Source organism: Amblyraja radiata, chromosome 28, assembly GCF_010909765.2.
Source record: "Amblyraja radiata isolate CabotCenter1 chromosome 28, sAmbRad1.1.pri, whole genome shotgun sequence".
NCBI lineage: Eukaryota > Metazoa > Chordata > Chondrichthyes > Rajiformes > Rajidae > Amblyraja > Amblyraja radiata.
This window is the reverse complement of record NC_045983.1, coordinates 20,655,649-20,673,057: the sequence shown is the minus strand read 5'-3', so window position 1 is coordinate 20,673,057 and position 17,409 is coordinate 20,655,649. Positions and strand designations below refer to the sequence as shown.

General features: G+C 45.1%; 1 protein-coding gene across 3 annotated transcripts in view; it reads left to right on the top strand.

The window, feature by feature from the left end:
• The window catches only part of clip2 (CAP-Gly domain containing linker protein 2), a 98,452-nt gene that overhangs the window by 19,237 nt on the left and 61,806 nt on the right, over window positions 1–17,409 (top strand). For 2 of the 3 annotated variants that reach the window (XM_033046019.1, XM_033046021.1), the window contains exon 3: window positions 8,778–9,325. In XM_033046019.1, coding sequence (XP_032901910.1) covers window positions 8,778–9,325 — 548 coding nt within the window. Of the gene's footprint in view, window positions 1–2,248; window positions 2,644–8,777; window positions 9,326–17,409 lie in introns of those variants that run through there. The other variant, XM_033046020.1, reaches the window with a different exon arrangement.

The following is a 17,409-nucleotide window of genomic DNA, read 5'->3' as shown; positions in this document are numbered from 1 at the left end:
GCGGGGATCGCTGGTAGGCAGTGACCCGGTGGGCCGAAGGGCCTGTTCCCGTGCTGTATCTGTAAACTAAAAAAAACTAAACTAAACCCTTTGACGACACCGCAGGAAGTTGGGATGGCGTTAGATATCGTCACATTTTGAAGTTCCCCTGACCTTGTCTCACCCAATGGAGGAAGCAGTTACCATCAAACCCATTTGATCAGTTTGCTTAGGTCCCAACTCTAATTCACAACAGAGCAGCAGGAAATCAGTAATTCAGAGGGGCCTGGACCACATGCTCACTTTGTGGACCAGGACAGATCATGGTCCACTATTAAATACAATGGTTGTAGTTCCCTCCCAAGGATTTGTGTGAGATCGCTGACCCTTATTAGTGGTGCCATCTATCTGGAGAAGAAGGAAGAGATAGCCACAAAATGCTGGAGTAACTCAGTGGGACAGGCAGCCTCTCTGGAGAGAAGGAATGGGTGACATTTCTGATCAGTCAGAAGAAGGGTCTCGAAAATGAAACGTCGCCTATTCCTTCTCTCCGGAGATGCTGCCTGTCCCGCTGAGTTACTTCAACAGTTTGTGTTTATCTTTGGTGTAAACCAGCATCTGCAGTTGCTTCCTACACACAGAAGGAAGTGGCTCAGCCAAAGGTGAAAAGCACACGTTTTACACTTGCCTTTTCCATGACAGTATCCATGCAACTTTAATCTTACTCCTTCTTACCACAAGGGACCATTGCCGGTGAGTCAGTGTGCAGGCTTAACAGATGTTTCTCTCCCCAACTCCCCGCACCTCTGATGTTACTCCAGCGTACACTACAATAAGCAGCACAGATGGGAGGTTAAAGTTTCTCCTTGAAGGGAAAGCCATCTGAAGTGAATATTATCCTGAACTTTATACTATGTGAGCAGCACAGCTGTCACTGAATTCAATGAACTGATTGCTGCCAATAAATTCAGGAGTCCTAGATCAGCTGACATGTCTAATAAATTACCTTCAATTACTTAATAAGAGCAATTATATATTGTTTGCGAGCCACATTTACTGGCCAGGGCATGATCACACATGTGAGTACAAAGGAATTGGATAACTTTGTCAGAGAAATGCAACTGATTCCAGCTAAGACAGACAGAATGAAAGTTGCTTACTTCAGCTGGCTGGAAGGATTAATGTGAAATCAGGCTGGGAGATGTCAGTTAAAGCACTACCCAATGTGGGCCTTGGTTTAAACTTCCTGTCTCAGAGTTTACCAAGCCAGCACCTGCCTCCTCTCAGTGAGTTAATGATTGGGTCTGGGATAGGGTTCAGGGGATGACGAATGGTGTATGTGTTGGTGCGGGCAAGGAAGAGAAGGGGCTGCGTATGTATGTGGTGTGGATGAGAGAGGGAGAAAGTGGATGAGTTTGGGGAGGGAGAAAGTAAGGGAACAAAATTGTGGGGGAAGACAGGAAGAGATCTAGATTGGGAGGGAACTGGGGTGGTTAAGGGGTGGAGTGGGGTTGTGGAGGGCAGGGTTAGAGGATTGGGGTTGGGAATGAGGAGGACCACTGTGAGTGGACGGGAATGGGGTGGGTGTTGGGGATAAGAGGGCTGATTGGGTGAGAGAAATGGGGAGGGGATGAGATTATAGGGGGGTATGTTGCAAGGGGAGCCAGAAACAATTTGGTGAGAGGGAAAGGGACAGAGATGGAATAGGTAGGGACAGTTGTGAGGAGCAGGAAGGGGACTGGGGGTGGGTGGTGGAGGGGAGGGAGTGGATGGCATAGGTGGTGGGAGGGGAGGTGGACGAGAATGTGATAGGGGATGGGGTTGATGGGGGGATAGATGGAGAGAGGGGATGGGTAGATGGTGAAGGGAAGGGAGTGGATGAGGTTGGGGTAGGAATGGGTGGTTGAGGAGAGGGAGGGGATTGGGTGAGTGGTTGTGGGAGGAGATGGGATGGGTGATTGAGGGGGGGGGAGGGTGGTTGAGGGGAGGAAGGATGTGATGGGGAAGGTGGTTGAGGGGAGAGATGAGGTGGGTGGTTGAGGGGGTGGGATGGGGTTGGTGGTGGAGGGGAGGGATGAGGCTGGTGGGTAGCTGAGGTGGAAGGGGAGGGAGGGGATGGGGTGGATGTATAGGGTGGGTGGGATGGTGGGACTGTAATGTTGGGTTGCTGGCAGGGTGGGGTGGGTTACCCGTGAAGATGCCAGGTGACGGTGGGACAGTGGGTTATTGTGCGCTTGCCGGTGCTGTATGGGGCAGTGGTGAGTGTTGTGTAATTTAAAAGGATGAACGAATGAACTACGTGGATGAGAAGATCTTCATTTCAACAACATTCCTGGTTCAAAAGTTATAGCCTATTTGTCATGCAGGCAAAAGGAAGCAAGTTGCCAGATTGTTCCCTTCCCCCAACATATTTTGTTTGTAACGTTGAACAAGTTCCAAAGTGACGCAAGGCAGAAGAATCTGAAAAGGAAATGGCTTACTCTTGTGGAATCTTGGGCTCTGATATAAAATTGCAGCCTTGCATTGAATAGGCGTTTTTTGGTGTTTGAGTCTTGATGTTGGAAACTTGCTCCTAAGCATTCTGTTGGAAATCATTAAGAACGAGTTGTGAAGCGCAGTCTAACACCATGATGCAAAGATTTCTCAACATGCATTTTGCGGAAGGTAAGTTATTGATCATGGGTTTACCCACTGGGGGCAGGATTGGGCAGTTTCAAGGTAAATTAAGGGCGGGGGGGGGAGGGATTGTAACGCCGGGTGTACACCGAAGGATAAATGAACGGTGTCTTGGGCTATGCTGAACTTTGTTGGGATTTTGATACTGACATTGAATTAAGCAGGACTCCATGTAGATCCCCACTCTGGGGATTTAAAAAAAGGGTAAACTTTAGAGATACAGCGTGGAAACGGGCCCACAGTGACCCATCGATCATCCGCTCACATCGGTTCTATGTGATCCCACTCTCTCACCCACTGCCTACACACGAGGGGCGATTTACAGTGGGTCAATTAAGTTGCAAACCTTTGGGATGAGGGAGGAATCTGGTGGAAATCCACGTGGCCGCAAGGAGAGAACAAGCAAACTCCACACAGACAGCAGCTGAGGTCAGGATCGAAGCCCCTAGCGCCGTGAGGCTGCGGTTCTACAGCTGCGCCACTCTGCAGCCCAATGCAGAGGATTGCTCTGTGTGCGAGTTCATATTTCTTCAATGCCGCTGTTAGAATGACGAGCCAGAACCCATAGAGCTTTTGCTGTTAAAATGGAATGGGATCATAAATCAATGGAAGTGATCGGACAGAAGATGCCTTTCTATAAATCAAATCGAACTCTTTTGAAACCGTGCCAATGTTTGTGCGAGCTTGCTTGTGGTGCATTTGCGCTGGCCTCTGCAGCTCGGACTAGTGGGATCTTCTCCATTGTGGAGTGGGGGAAATTGACCAACAGATGCCACATTTATTGACACCATATGTTCCCCGGCAGGAAGTGAGCAAGAGATTTCGAATTAAACCAGGCAGGGACTGGCTTTTGGAAAATTTGAATCGGATCTCGTATTGCGGGAGAAACTGGGAACAGATGTGTGTGTCTCCTCCAGAGAGGCGGGATTCAGGGAGATGTTTACTGTAGCTACTCATTCCCCAAAATAAAAATAATAATAACCAATTCAGTGATTCTAACTCAGTAAGGTTGCCTTGGTTACTGACCAGGGGAGGGGAGGTCTAAGCTGCAACGCAAGGCTATTTTTAGAGACATGCTCAGCATCCCAGACAGCTCGGCTGATGTGGTGGGTGTGTCTTGTTCAGCTGCTTTGTTGCAACTGGACTGTTCCTTTCCCCCTAAGGAACCAAATGTCCAGAGCAGTCTTGCAGCGGATAAAAACAAAGTCATCACTGTCAACGAGTGCAGCTTTTCTGTGGTTGCTTGCGAGAGAGGAGATGATGGGAGGGTGTCGCCAGACGATGCGTGCATCTGTGCGTGGCTGAGCTGAAGGGAAGAGTTGACAGTCGTCTGCCTGCCAGTCACGAATCAGGACCTCCAGATGTGGTGACATAAGCTTGAGAACAAACCCTCCATAGATTTAGCAACGATGAGGGGCGACTGAGCGAAACTGGCTGCAGTGTAAAAATGACGAGCAGAGAAGATGACGTTAATTAAAATAAAAAGGCAAGCAGAATTTTGACAACTAACACTAACAGCGACCCTGATGGAAGGCTGGCTAATTTGTAACTCTTTATTTTCACTCCCTCTATTCTTCAACAGTTTCTCCCTTCTAATTAGCTGAGGTCAATCAAAAATCTAAAGAATGCTGTCTCTGCTGACCCCTCGGAGGTTGTAAGGTCGTGGGTGTCAACGTTCACTTCCTCACCTCATCCACTGCTAACTACATGCCAGTAGTGCTTCAGTCTGCCCACCCTTCGCAACCCACAGATTCCAATGGTGAAAAAATGGTCTTGGCTACTGACGAGGCTAACACTCAGCATTACTCTGGATCCGTTTTTCAAAGGGATCCCTTTAAAATAAAAATGCATGCACTCCACTCTTAGATTAGATATTAGATATAATTTATTGCCACACAACCAGGGTTGGTGGAAATTTGGGTTGTCAGCAGCAGTACAATAATAAAGAACACACAATAAAACTGTAACACAAACATCCACCACAGCATTCATCACTGTGGTGGAAGGCACAAACATTTGGCCATCACTCTGCATCACTCTGCACCGCACTATGGGCCTTCCTGTACTTGCATCTGGTTATTCCGGCTCCCACAACACTGCAAATGTAGATATGCAAATGTTCGTCACGTAAAGGGTGCTGACAAAGTTACAAAGTATCCCGCTCCTTTGTTCTCCCCCTCCCCCCCCCCCAACCTCATGGCGGTCCCCCCCCTCGTTTGGTCCTCCTTTGATTGGATGGACTAAGCTTGTATTCTCTGGAGTGAAGGAGCTTGAGATGTGACCCAATAGAGGTGTATAACATTTGGAGAGGTGTACTGTGTGTAAATAATCAGTCTTCCTATGGTTGGTGTATCAAAAGAGCATAGATTTAAGATGAGAAGGAGGTGATTTAAAGTGCTTCTGAGGAATAACTTTTTCAGAGAGTGGTTGGTTGTTATCTGGAATGTATTGCTAGATGAGATGGTGGAATCGGATACAATAACTACATTTAAGCAGCATTTAGACAGGCATTAAATAAGCTAGTCATAAAATGACACAAACCTAATGTGGGTAAATGAGGTTGTTTTAGATTAGATGGATAAAAAATCCAGCATGTGCGTGGTGGGCCTAGGGGCCCGTTTCCATAACGTGCATTAGTTCTGCAGTATCTTTGGACTGTTTGGGCAAAGCCAGCATCTGGTTATTGTATTGTACATTGTGCCACTTCAGTTTTGGCAAAGCATTGCTTTTGATAGGAACATGGTTGGGATCTACTCCAGCTCCAATGATACCACTGCAGAGATGCAACACATGTGGAATGCGGTTTTCACAGCGCTGCTTAAAGTTGCTTTAAGCACAGGTCTGGAATTTCACAAATTTCCCTCAATGTACCATGAGAAAATGTATTTTATGCTGGTGTTAATCCTTCTGCCTCAGTAAAACATTGACATTACACAGACAGTAGTTCTTTAGTAGCTAATCTAGCAGCTTTACTGCTCTCAGAGAGCAAGCTGTGAGTGGGCTGTTAAATACCATTTGTCACATTGAGTGGGCTGGTATAGATCAACATTCAGCAGAAAGATTGTTCTAATTCCTGTTCTACCTGCGCACATGCACACATGAAATGCAAATATGATAAACATTATTGGACTTCACATTCAGCATATGATGAAAATGTTGGTAGATTTTTCCATTCCGTTCTACAAGGGTAAAATATTTGCTGTCCAAACATTTTATTGCGCATTTCATTAAATCTGAATGTTTCAGAAGTGGTGATTTTATAAGTAAAAGCTGAATAATAAAGGTGCTGTGACAATGAAGTAGTCCACTAGGAATGAAGACATTTGCATCAATCGCTAACTAGCAGTTCGGGGGAAGGGATCAGTCTGAAGAAGGGGTTTCGGCCCGAAACGTTGCCAATTTCCTTCGCTCCATAGATGCTGCTGCACCTGCTGAGTTTCTCCAGCACTTTTGTCAACCCTAGCAGTTCTGGATGCTGGTTCATATCCTGAATATGGTGAAGAAATCGATGCAAAGAAGCACATCTGTTGGCTGCAGCTGTGGGTGGATACTGGGGCCACCACATAGCTTTACAACAGCTCCTACCACTGGTCCCTATGTAATCCATAGGGAAGAGACACTTTCTCAGGGGCTTCTGGTGAAAAGCAACAGTAAGTCTCCTTGGACCAGTCACTTCCTCTTCTCCCCTCTTCCATCAGGCAAGAGGTACACAAATTTGTAAAACGCGTATCTCCAGATCCGTGGACAGGAACCTCGCACAAACACCTACATTAATCTACAGATGTTCTAGTAAAGAGGAGACATTGCATGTTAGAGGATTTCAAGGGTTTTCTCTGCTTTCATTATCCACCATCTAAAGCTCCCAGCCTAGAAATCGCTGATAACTGGAGTACTGCACAATGGGCCAGCAAGCATTTTGCTTGAGGGCTGCCAGGGCTTTCACAGAGAAAAGTTCTCCCTTTGCAGATGTCAGGATTGCATGTGTACAGTGTACATTTTGGAGGGGATATGGATCAGGTGGAGTGTGGGTGCACAATGGAGATTATTAGTCAGGATGGGGACATCAGGAAATGGTATTGGATTGAGTCGTGTTGAATTTATTGTCATATACACGGGCATGGTGAAGTATAGGCACAATGAACATCTAGCCTGTAGCAGCAGCATCACTGACACAGATAACACACAAAAACATAAATCGTACATAAGTTGCACACAACACAATGCAAACTGTACAAAGTGATAAAAATGACTGGCGATGACAATACATTATTGCAAAATGCAACTATAAAATATGTCCATGGTAGTGCAAGGTGGACCTCAACACTGATGGCACCGGAGAGAGCTGACATTTTGCAGTGGACACGGGCAACCTGCAGGTTAGAGTCAAGAGTGTTTTATTGTCATGTGTCCCAGATAGGACAGTGAAATTCGTACTTGCAGCAGCACAACAGAATATGTAAATACAGTACACTGTAAACAATATATTAAATGAGAACAAATTGTCCAGTGTGTGTAGACACGCACGCATAAGTATGCATTATAAAACCCAAATAATAATAGTGCAATAATAACAATAATAGTTTATATAGTTCAGAGCTTATTTGAAGTTGTAGTAATTAATGGTTGTTGGGAATAAGCAATTCCTGAACCTGGACGTTATAGTTTCCAGGCTCCTGTACCTTATTCCTGATGGCAGAGGTGAAATTAGTGTGTGGCCAGGATGGTGTGAGTCTCGGATGATGCTGGCTGCCTTTTTGAGGCAGTGACTCCGGTAAATCCCTTCGATGGTGGGGAGGTCAGAACCCATGATGGACTGGGTAGTATTCACAACTTTATGCAGACTTCTTTGCACCTGGGCATTCAAGTTGCAACCAGTCAATATGCTCTCTACTGTACGCTTGTAGAAGTTCAAGAGAATCCTCTCTGACATACCGAATCTCTGTAATCTTCTCAGAAAGTATAGGCGTTGATGTACAGACAGGTTCCTGGGTCCTCATCATTCCTCTTCCAAAGTCCACAATCAGGTCCTTGGTCTTGCTGTCATTGACAGCCAGGTTGTTGTGCTGGCACCATTTGGTCAATTGACCGATCTCACGTCTATACTCTGACTCATCACCAACTGTAATTCGTCTGACAACTGTGGTGTCATCAGTTCGCACTGTGTCCGGCAACGCAGTCATGAGTATAGAGTGAGTAGAGCAGGGGGCTGAGCACACAGCCTTGAGGTACTCCCGTACTGATTGTTATTGCCAATTCAAACGGACTGTGGTTTGTTGATAAGGAAGTCAAGGATCCATTTGCTGAGAGATGCACAGAAGCCCAGTTCTGTTATGGATGTGGGGGGGGGGGGGGGGATGATGGTATTGAACGCCGATCTGTAGTCTATAAACAACAGCCTGACGTATGTGTTTCTATTGATCAAGTAGAGAGCCAGCGAGATGGCATCCTCTGTTGACCTGTAATGGGTGGAGGTTCTTGTTGATGGAGGGGGTCATGATCAGGTGCCCGAGAGGTGTAAGGTCCAGTAAAGAGGTCAGTGGAAAAATCGGGCTTGGAGATCAGCAGCTGTATTGGTGAAACTAAATATAGAAAAGGATATTTTTAAATGCAACAATTAGTTCTGAAAATATTGTCTAGACATAGACATAGACATAGAAAATAGGTGCAAGAGTAGGCCATTCGGCCCTTCGAGCTTGCACCACCATTCAATATGATCATGGCTGATCATCCAACTCAGTATCCTGTACCTGCCTTCTCTCCATAATTTTACTGGAACATGTCTAATTTTACATGGAACAGTCAAATTTTACTGGAACATGAAAGATTTAGAGGCATAAAAATTAAAGAAAATATCGATGGGAGTTATTATTCATTTTCCACTGTACAAATTTTGGGAATTAAGTCCTTCATTTTTGTGATCCACCATATTTGGCAGACTGCTACATTTTCAGGTTGTGGTTTTGTACATGATGTGATTTTTATTATGCAGCATCTGCCCCAGGCATCTTGGCTTTTTGTTTTCTTGTCAATGTTGTTGCAGATTAACCAATGGTGGCTGTGTGACCATTGGCTTGTCTCTTGAAAACTGATGCATTCTGTAATTCTTCCTGCTGTTTTTCTAGGTTCCCCCGTGCACAAGCAGGCTTCTGCCCCCACGTGTGGTGAAAGATTGACATCAAAGAATGCCGAGATGGGAGATGACTGCATTGGGGATTTTGCCATTGGAGACCGTATCTGGGTGAATGGTTTGAAGCCAGGCATCATACAGTTCCTTGGCGAGGCACAGTTTGCCCCCGGTAAATGGGCTGGCGTTGTCCTCGACGATCCAGTGGGGAAGAATGATGGATCAGTCGGAGGCGTGCGGTACTTCGAGTGCGAAGCTTTGCAAGGTATTTTCACAAGACCCTCGAAGCTGGCACTGCACCCCTCGAGTGACGGTGCCGGGAGCGATGCGCTTTCCGGCGAGTCCGTTACGTTTCCAGTGTCAGCCTCGCATCATGGCACTGCCACCCCACCGCTCTCCACTCAGCGCATCAACTGCACCATTCCTTTGAGGGAAAGCATTTTGAACAGCTCCATGAAGACTGGGAACGAGTCGGGATCAAACCTGTCCGACAGCGGATCTGTAAAGAAAGGGGACAAAGATCTGAGATGTGGGGATCGGGTTCTGGTAAGTTTTTCATTCTCGGCATCGAGCACTTTTTGTTTGTGAAAGGATAAATTGGCAGAACTCTCGATATTGCCTTTAAACAATGGGGGTCAATGACAGACATTGTGTCTAACAGGACAGTGAGGCAGTGTGTGGTAGAACCACAGTCTGGTGGCTTACAATGTCCCTGCATCTCCAACGTTAGCTGGAGAAGCTCTCCACTTGTTCCGCTGCACAGAAATCTCCAGAAAAAAGCTGCAATTGTCTTATTGTAACGTCTGGGGTTTCTGACGGTAACCTAACCCGGTGATTGGTCATGAATTTTTAATTTAGAGTTAGTGCATCATTACTGGAGCTGTGATTTATTTTAATTTAATTTTTTTAAATTTATTTTAATTATTTTTTTTTTCTGTAATGTGCAAGCTTCCCTCTCGCCAAACTTACCTGTCACCTCTTTAAACTTCAGTTCACTTCCCATCAGTGAAAGGTTAAATATTTTTAGTTTTATCTGCTTGACCTGAGCCAGAATCACTGCTGATGTCCAGAATGTGCATAATGGGCGTGGAGGGTTCACCAGCATCTTGCCACGTCTCTAGATCATGTGGTGCTCATCAGTTCACCTCCATGAGAGATGCCAAGGACAAGGTTAGTCTTAATGGATGATAATGTAAATAGTATTGACTTTTACTGGTGCCTGTTCTTTGTAGTGTTATTGGTCTAGCCACAGGTCTCCTGTGTTGTTTCAGGCAAGAATACCAATTGCGAATTTGAACCTTTTTCTATGGTGAGAGTTCTATGAGCTATTTATCGTTATTCCATCTTTGATGAACACAATCGGTAATTGTCTGATATCTGGAAGGTGTCCCGGATCTATAGCACTCCTATCCACAGGTCGGAGCTTGTTTGGAGGTTGTAGTGTTTATTAGCCTGACCTTTTATTTTTTAGTTTGTTTTGGAGATAGTGTGGAAACCGGCCCTTCGGCCTACCGAGGCCGCACGACCAGAAATCCCCACATATTAACACAATCCTACACACATTAGGGACAATGTACACATACCCCAAGCCAATTAGCTGACATGCCTGTCGCGGTCATGGGGAGAACGTACAAACTCTGTACAGGCAGCACCCGTAGTCGGGATCGAACCCGGGTCTCCGGTGCTGCAAGCGCTGTAAGGCAGCAACTATATTGCTACCATGCCGCACAATCGTTGTTGGTGCCTGGGACTTTAGTGGTGCCAATATAAATTCTTGCTTGACATCTCATCCTTGCGTGAAGTTTCAGTTTTGCTGCCAGCAGACATGGGCTGAAAGGTTGGGAAAGGAGATGAACATTGTGTAATACTCATCAAACATGCTCAGCTCTGACCTATGATTGAAGGGAATTGAGAGGTGACTTTTTTTGGGTTTGGACCTCCTTCAAACTCTTTCGTCTGAGAATGCTTCAGTCTTGTCTCCAGCTGGGTCTCGTCGTGATTGGGCTTGAGGTTGTTGGAGTTCCCTCTCACCATTACCTGTGTGATTGTCCACCTCCTGTCCCAGCTAGATAAGCTTTGAATTGAGTCATTGAGTCTTACAGCTTAGAAATAGGCCCTTCGGCCCAACTTGCCCACACCGTCCAACATCTCCCATCTATACTAGTCCCACCTGCATGTATTTGGCCCATATCCCTCTAAACTTGTCCTATCCATGTACCTGTTTAAATGTTTCTTAAACGTTGTCATAGTACCTGCCTCAACTGCCTCCTCCGGCAGCTCGTTCCATACACCTACCACCCTTTGCGTGAAAAAGCTACCCCTCCGGTTCCTATTAAATCTTTCTCCCCTCGCCTTAAACCTGTAGTATTGTTTTGCTTTGTCTAACGCATGCTGTTGTTTAACATGCAAGTTACCCTGCGTTGCAGCTTCACCTGGTTGGCATGGTAAGCCAGGAGGGCTCACACTATGTCCTGCCACATTCTTCATTGAGTCACGGTTGATTTTCCCCTGACCTGATATTAATGAGGGTGTGAGGGGTATGTGACCCATGCTGATACAGTTATAGTAACACACATTTAGGTATATTGTCATGTTGTCAGAGGTACAATGAAACGCTTTGATTTGCATGCTATCCAGTCAGATAATACCCTACATAAATACAAACTCAGTACAATAGGTAGAGCAAAGGGGAAGATACAGTGTGCAGAATATAATCTCGGCATTGTAGTGCACCAGTTCCGTAGACAAGCAGCATTTCTTGATGTTTAAGAAGGAACTGCAGATGCTGGAAAATCGAAGGTACACAAAGCTGGAGAAACTCAGCAGGTGCAGCAGCATCTATGGAGCGAAGGAAATAGGCAACGTTTCGGGCCGAAACCCTTCTTCAGACCTTTCTTGATGATCTACGGTGTTGGTCTACGGTTCCTCCTGTCATGAGTCTTTACTATTTAGCACATTTGTAGTGCTACATAAAACGATGGAAGATGTCCTCAGTGTGAAGACAGGACTTTGTCTCCGCAAGGATTGAGCTTCAACCAGTGCTCTTGTGCACAGATGTGACTAGCACAAGCAGATTGATGAGGACGAGGTGAAGCAGGTTTTTCCCCTTGTGTTGGTTCATTTGCTATCTACCACAGACCCAGTCTGACAGCTTGCCCCTTCAGTATTTGGCCAGTTATATCCCTTATCAAGCTACTCTTGAACGGAGGATATTCAACTCCTCCATGCAAAGTGAATACTTTGCCCTTGATAGCTTTGGTGCTCAATCTGAGACCACTGGCCTCTTGCCCTCGTTTGATCTGATGCCCCGAGATATCTTGGGATCTGGTGTCGATGTCGAGGACTGCGCTCCTGGCTGTATCACCACCTCTAGAGAGTCTGACCTGCCCGTGGTGGGCAAAAGGTAACGGAGATCATAACTGAGCATGAAAATCTGAAATAAAAAACAACTGTAAGCACTAAGCGGGTTGGGCAGCATCTGTGGAAAGAGATACAGTGTTTAGTTTTAGTTTAGTGACACCACATGAAAACAGGCCCTTCGGCCCACCGAGTCCATGCCAATCGGTGATCCCCGCACATTAACACTATCCTACGCATACTAAGGACAATTTTACACATACACTGAGCTAATTAACCTTCATACCTGTACGCTAATTAAGCTACACCCCTGTGTGTCTTTGGAGTGTGGGAGGAAACTGAAGATTTCAGAGAAATCCCACGCGGTCACAGGGAGAACGCACAAACTCTGTACAGACAGCACCTGTAGTCGGGATCGAACCCGGGTCTCTGGCACTGCAAGCGCTGTAATTGCACCACAGTGCCGCCCTAATGTTAAAGTTTCAAGTTGCAAACCCTTTATCAGAACGGGGAAGGAGAAGGATAGAAAAAGTTGTTGCCTGTCTCTGTAAGGTATTATTCTGTAGATATGGTGGCGTGGTGGTTGATTTGCTGCCTTGCAGCGTCAGATTCGGATTCACTCCTGACTACGGATGCTGACAGTATGGAGTTTGTGTGTTCTCCCTGTGACGTGCATGAGTTTTCTCCGGGTGCTCCCGTTTCCTCCCACACTCAAGACATACTGGTTTGTATGTTACTTGGATTCTGTAAATTGTCTGTAGTGTGTGTGTGTGCATATAGGGTAGTGTTGGTTTATGAAAATCGATGCAGACTCGGTGGGCCAAACGGTCTGTTCCTGTGCTATTTCACTCACTTAATAGAAAGGACTGTGTTCGGCTGTTGCTGTAAATTACCCTTTGCCAAATGGTACCGGGCTCCCTTTGTACTTTACTGCAATTATTGGTAACGTTAGTTTTGCTGAAAAATGGTTGGTGCCAGACAAGGTGCGGTGACTTCTGGTTTGTCCTTCACAAGATGCTGCTTACCCTGGGTCTAGATTAACTTGATACTGACCCTGTGTTTAAGAAGGAACTGCAGATGCTGGAAAATCGAAGGTACACAAAAATGCTGGAGAAACTCAGCGGGTGCAGCAGCATCATAGATGCTGAGTTTCTCCAGCTTTTTTGTGTACCTTTGATACTGACCCTTATCCTCAAAGCTTTTTTCATCAACAGAGCAGGTACTATTATAACACAGAGCAAATGACTATTTCACTTTGCAACATCTGTGTTACCACAGCTGAAAAATCTAATGCTGCTGTCTGTTTTATTATAACTATTTATAAAGACTTAAAACTATTTGTAAAGGCTTAAAGAGGAGATTGTTGAAAGCGTTTGTTCCTGTGAAAACTGAATTATAAAGGCTCTGTAATCAACATTTGCACATTCATGCTAGCATTATTCAAATTTGCTCTTGAGAAACCAGAACTAATTGGTAATAGCGATGAATGGATACAAGATTATGTGAGATCTGAATGAAGTATCCTCATCTCTGAATTCTAATTCCTTTGAGGAAAAACTGGCCTCTGACTCTCATAGATTTAGCAATTAAACCATGTGGGTTTAAAGCAAAACGTCTGCCAGCAAAGCACATTTGTGCTGAATACTTCCTGTATTGTAAAATATAGTGTTCCTGGTCCTTTTATATAAAATTAAAAAAATAAATAAAAAAAACAAAAAAAAAACAGGAAGAACTACATCCGTTAAGGCCATTTAGGAATGAGATGAGGAAAAACTTTTTCACCCATAGAGTTGTCAATCTGTGGAATTCTCCAACACAGAAGGCCAATTCACTGGATGTTTTCAAGAGAGAGTTAGATTTAGCTCTCGGGGCTAACGGAATCCAGGGATATGGGGGGAAAAAAGAAGGAACGGGGTACTGATTCTGGATGATCAGCCATGATCATATTGAATGACGGTGCTGGCTCGAAGGGCCAAATGGCCTACTCCTGCACCTATTTTCTATGGTTTCTCTGGTATCCTGCTTAGTGATACCCTGCAGCGTGCTAGTTTGTTACATGAAAAATAAACTAGATTCTGGAAATCTAAAATACGAACAGAAAATGGTTGAAACACTCAGCAGGTCGGGGTGAATCTGTGGGATGAGAAATAGATTTATTGTTTCAGGACAAAGGCTCTTCGTCAGAACAGATTTTGACCTAAAGTTTTAACTGTGAGAAACATAAATAGGGTAGATAGCCAGAACCAGCTTCACATGGCAGGAGAACTGCTGAGTTTTTTTTTAACAGAGTAGTTGGTACAGGTATCGGGAATGAGTTCCCAGAAGACATTGGGGAGGCAGGAACGGTAACAACATTCAGAAGGAGTCTGAACAAGTGCTTGAATGAACTAGACATCGAGGGATATGGAATTATGTGGGATTAGAATAAATAGGCATGATAGTCAGCATAGAAAAAAAAGTGGGCCAAAGGGCCTGTATGCTGTACTCATGAGTGTGTTGGACTGAATTTAGTCTGGAATCGGGATCTTTGTATTGTAACATCAATAGTACCACAGAATATGCTAGAAATGCTCAACCGATCAGGCAACAACCGTTAGAAAAAGACATCTCATTAAAGATATTAAAACTTGAATTAAAACTGGAAAATAAAGGAAACTTTCAGCAGGTCGGGCAGCGTCTGTGGAGATGAGAAGCTGTGTCAACATTTTGCTACGAAGATGAGAATCAAAGTAAAACGAGGCTCTGTCTTGAATGAAAATGGTGAGGATTAAATAACGTAACCCGCCCCCCCACCAGCTTCACTGCCCAAGGGCTGATGAAAGGAGCAATGCGCAGTGACTTGGCTGCACAGATGTAGGCTGGGAGAATGCTATTATCACCTGCTTATGTATTTCTTAATCTCAGTCAGGTCCACTGGCAGGTCCATCATAAATTTAGGGTTGGACAACATGCTGTGCTTTCCATTGCTACTGTCAGTGGCATTGTGAACAGCAGGGGATAAATATGCAATTTGTTGCTCACAATGTGAAATGTGTATGGTGCGAAAAGGGAGGGAAAAGCAGAAAGCTACAATTTAAGCATTAATTTTATCCCATTGCAAATGGACTTGTGGTAGCTGGATACAGACCTCTGGACGTGATGTAGTCGGTGGTGTGTAAATGGAGATCATAACATTACCAAATTGGGATTTAAACCCTTTTCAATGTGTATATAATGGTCTGCGGGAATCCTGGTGCTGGGACATGAGATGGTAAAATGGACAGTGCTGTGAAGCGTGGAGTGACAGTAACTCATCCCAGAGAGGAAACTTGAGAGAAAGTTGAATATTTGGGCCTGGGAAAAGACAACTTTGGAGTGTATCCTGCAGTTTAAAAAAAAAAAAGGAATTACTAATTCCACTGTACTGCTTTGAATCTCATTGAACGTGTGTGCAAAGAGTTTGGGTTCAGGTGTTACATGCTGTCCTCTTCAAATTCCTTCCTTGTTCTCCCTGACTTGCCACCTCACCCCCCCCCCCCCCCCCCCCCCCCCGCCTGCCTCCACCTTGCACATCTGATCGGTTTCTGTTTCTCTCCTCCCTCCTACTGCGGGCGCTGACCTCTGAAAAGCTGAGCCTGACAGCCTTCCCAGCACGAAGACCAATTCCATTAACCACAATTGCAGATGATATGCTGGGAAGTGATGCTGGATAAATTATTTATCAGGCTATACACAAGCCGTAAGGTGCAATCTATTTTATGATTAATTTTCAATTGCAGCTTTGCGACCAAGGTATAAGATAAGGAGCAAATGCAAAGATGGGCGGTTGAATCCCAATCACGCATGAATGAAAACGGAGGGGGGTTTAGACAGAACGACCATTGAAATGCAATGTAGCTCGGTCCCATTGCTTCTGATGCGGTGGCACATCAACTTAATGTTGTCTGTTAATTACCACACTTTCAGCTCGCAGCCAGTGTGAAGCTGCAGTCATATACATTCTCCTGTCAGCAGGAACCTGGTTTTAAACCAGTGACTTGCACATTTCATCCCAGGCTAGCACAAGATGTATGTAATGCAAGCTAAAACACTGTGGATGTCAGTAACAGTGTGTGGAGATTATGTGTCAACTCTGTTATCTTTATAATGACCGTAGACGAGTTTAGTTTAGTATAGGGTGATTTCACGAAAGGTCATTGGATCATAGATCCTCACCCACGTGACCGCAAAATCCAACTGGGGTACAAGCGTCACTTCCGGTACATGTTATTGATGCTGAAAACGCGCACTTTCACACCCGTTAAAAACCGCGAAAACGGCCCGTTTTTGAGCTGTAAATAACTGTACTAGTCGGGGTTTTACAACTTTTCATATAACAAATGAATAAAGATAAAACGTCAATAATGCCTTACTTTTGATGAAATGCAGTGAGCAAATGCGATAATTCCCGATATTTTCGATCTTTATATCTCCACGGCGAATGTCCGCTAACCACTTCCGCTGTTGTTGCCCCTTCAGCTCCCTCTTGTATTTACCTTCGTTTTTATCTATCTTCTGGACTGTAAAGTAAGATAACTGTGCCTCACGGTCACCCCGACTGGCACAGTTATTTACAGCTCAAAAACGGGCCGCTTTCGCGGTTTTTAACGGGTGTGAAAGTGCACGTTTTCAGCATCAATAACATGTACCGGAAGTGACGCTTGTACCCCAGTTGGATTTTGCGGTCATGTGGGTGAGGATCTATGATCCAGTGACCTTTCGTGAAATCACCCTATTGTCACCTGTACCGAGGTGCAGTGAAAAGCTTTTTTGTTGCATGCTATCCAGTCAGCGAAACGACCATACATGATTCCAACCAAGATGTCCACAGAGTCCAGATACAAGATAAAGGGGATAACGTTTAGTGCCACGTAAAGTCCGATTAAAGATAGTCTGAGGGTCTCCAATGAGGTAGATGGTAGATCGGGACTGCTCTCTACTTGGGGAGGCCACTCTGTCAAAGCTTTGAACTGGTCTAGTTCCCAGAGCAAGATCTGATGGGAGTGCATCCGTGAGCTGAAGCTGACATCCAAGAGTAACTCATGGAAAACGTGAGCTCGGGATTTCTGACACTGCTAATGAGTCATCGAGTCATAGTGATACAATGTGGAAACAGGCCCTTCGGCGCAACTTGGCCACCATGTCCCAGCTACCCTAGTCCCACCTGCCTGGTCCATATCCATCCAAACCAGTCCTATCCATGTACCTGGCTAACTGTTAAATGTTGGGATAGTCCCAGCCTCAACAACCCCCTC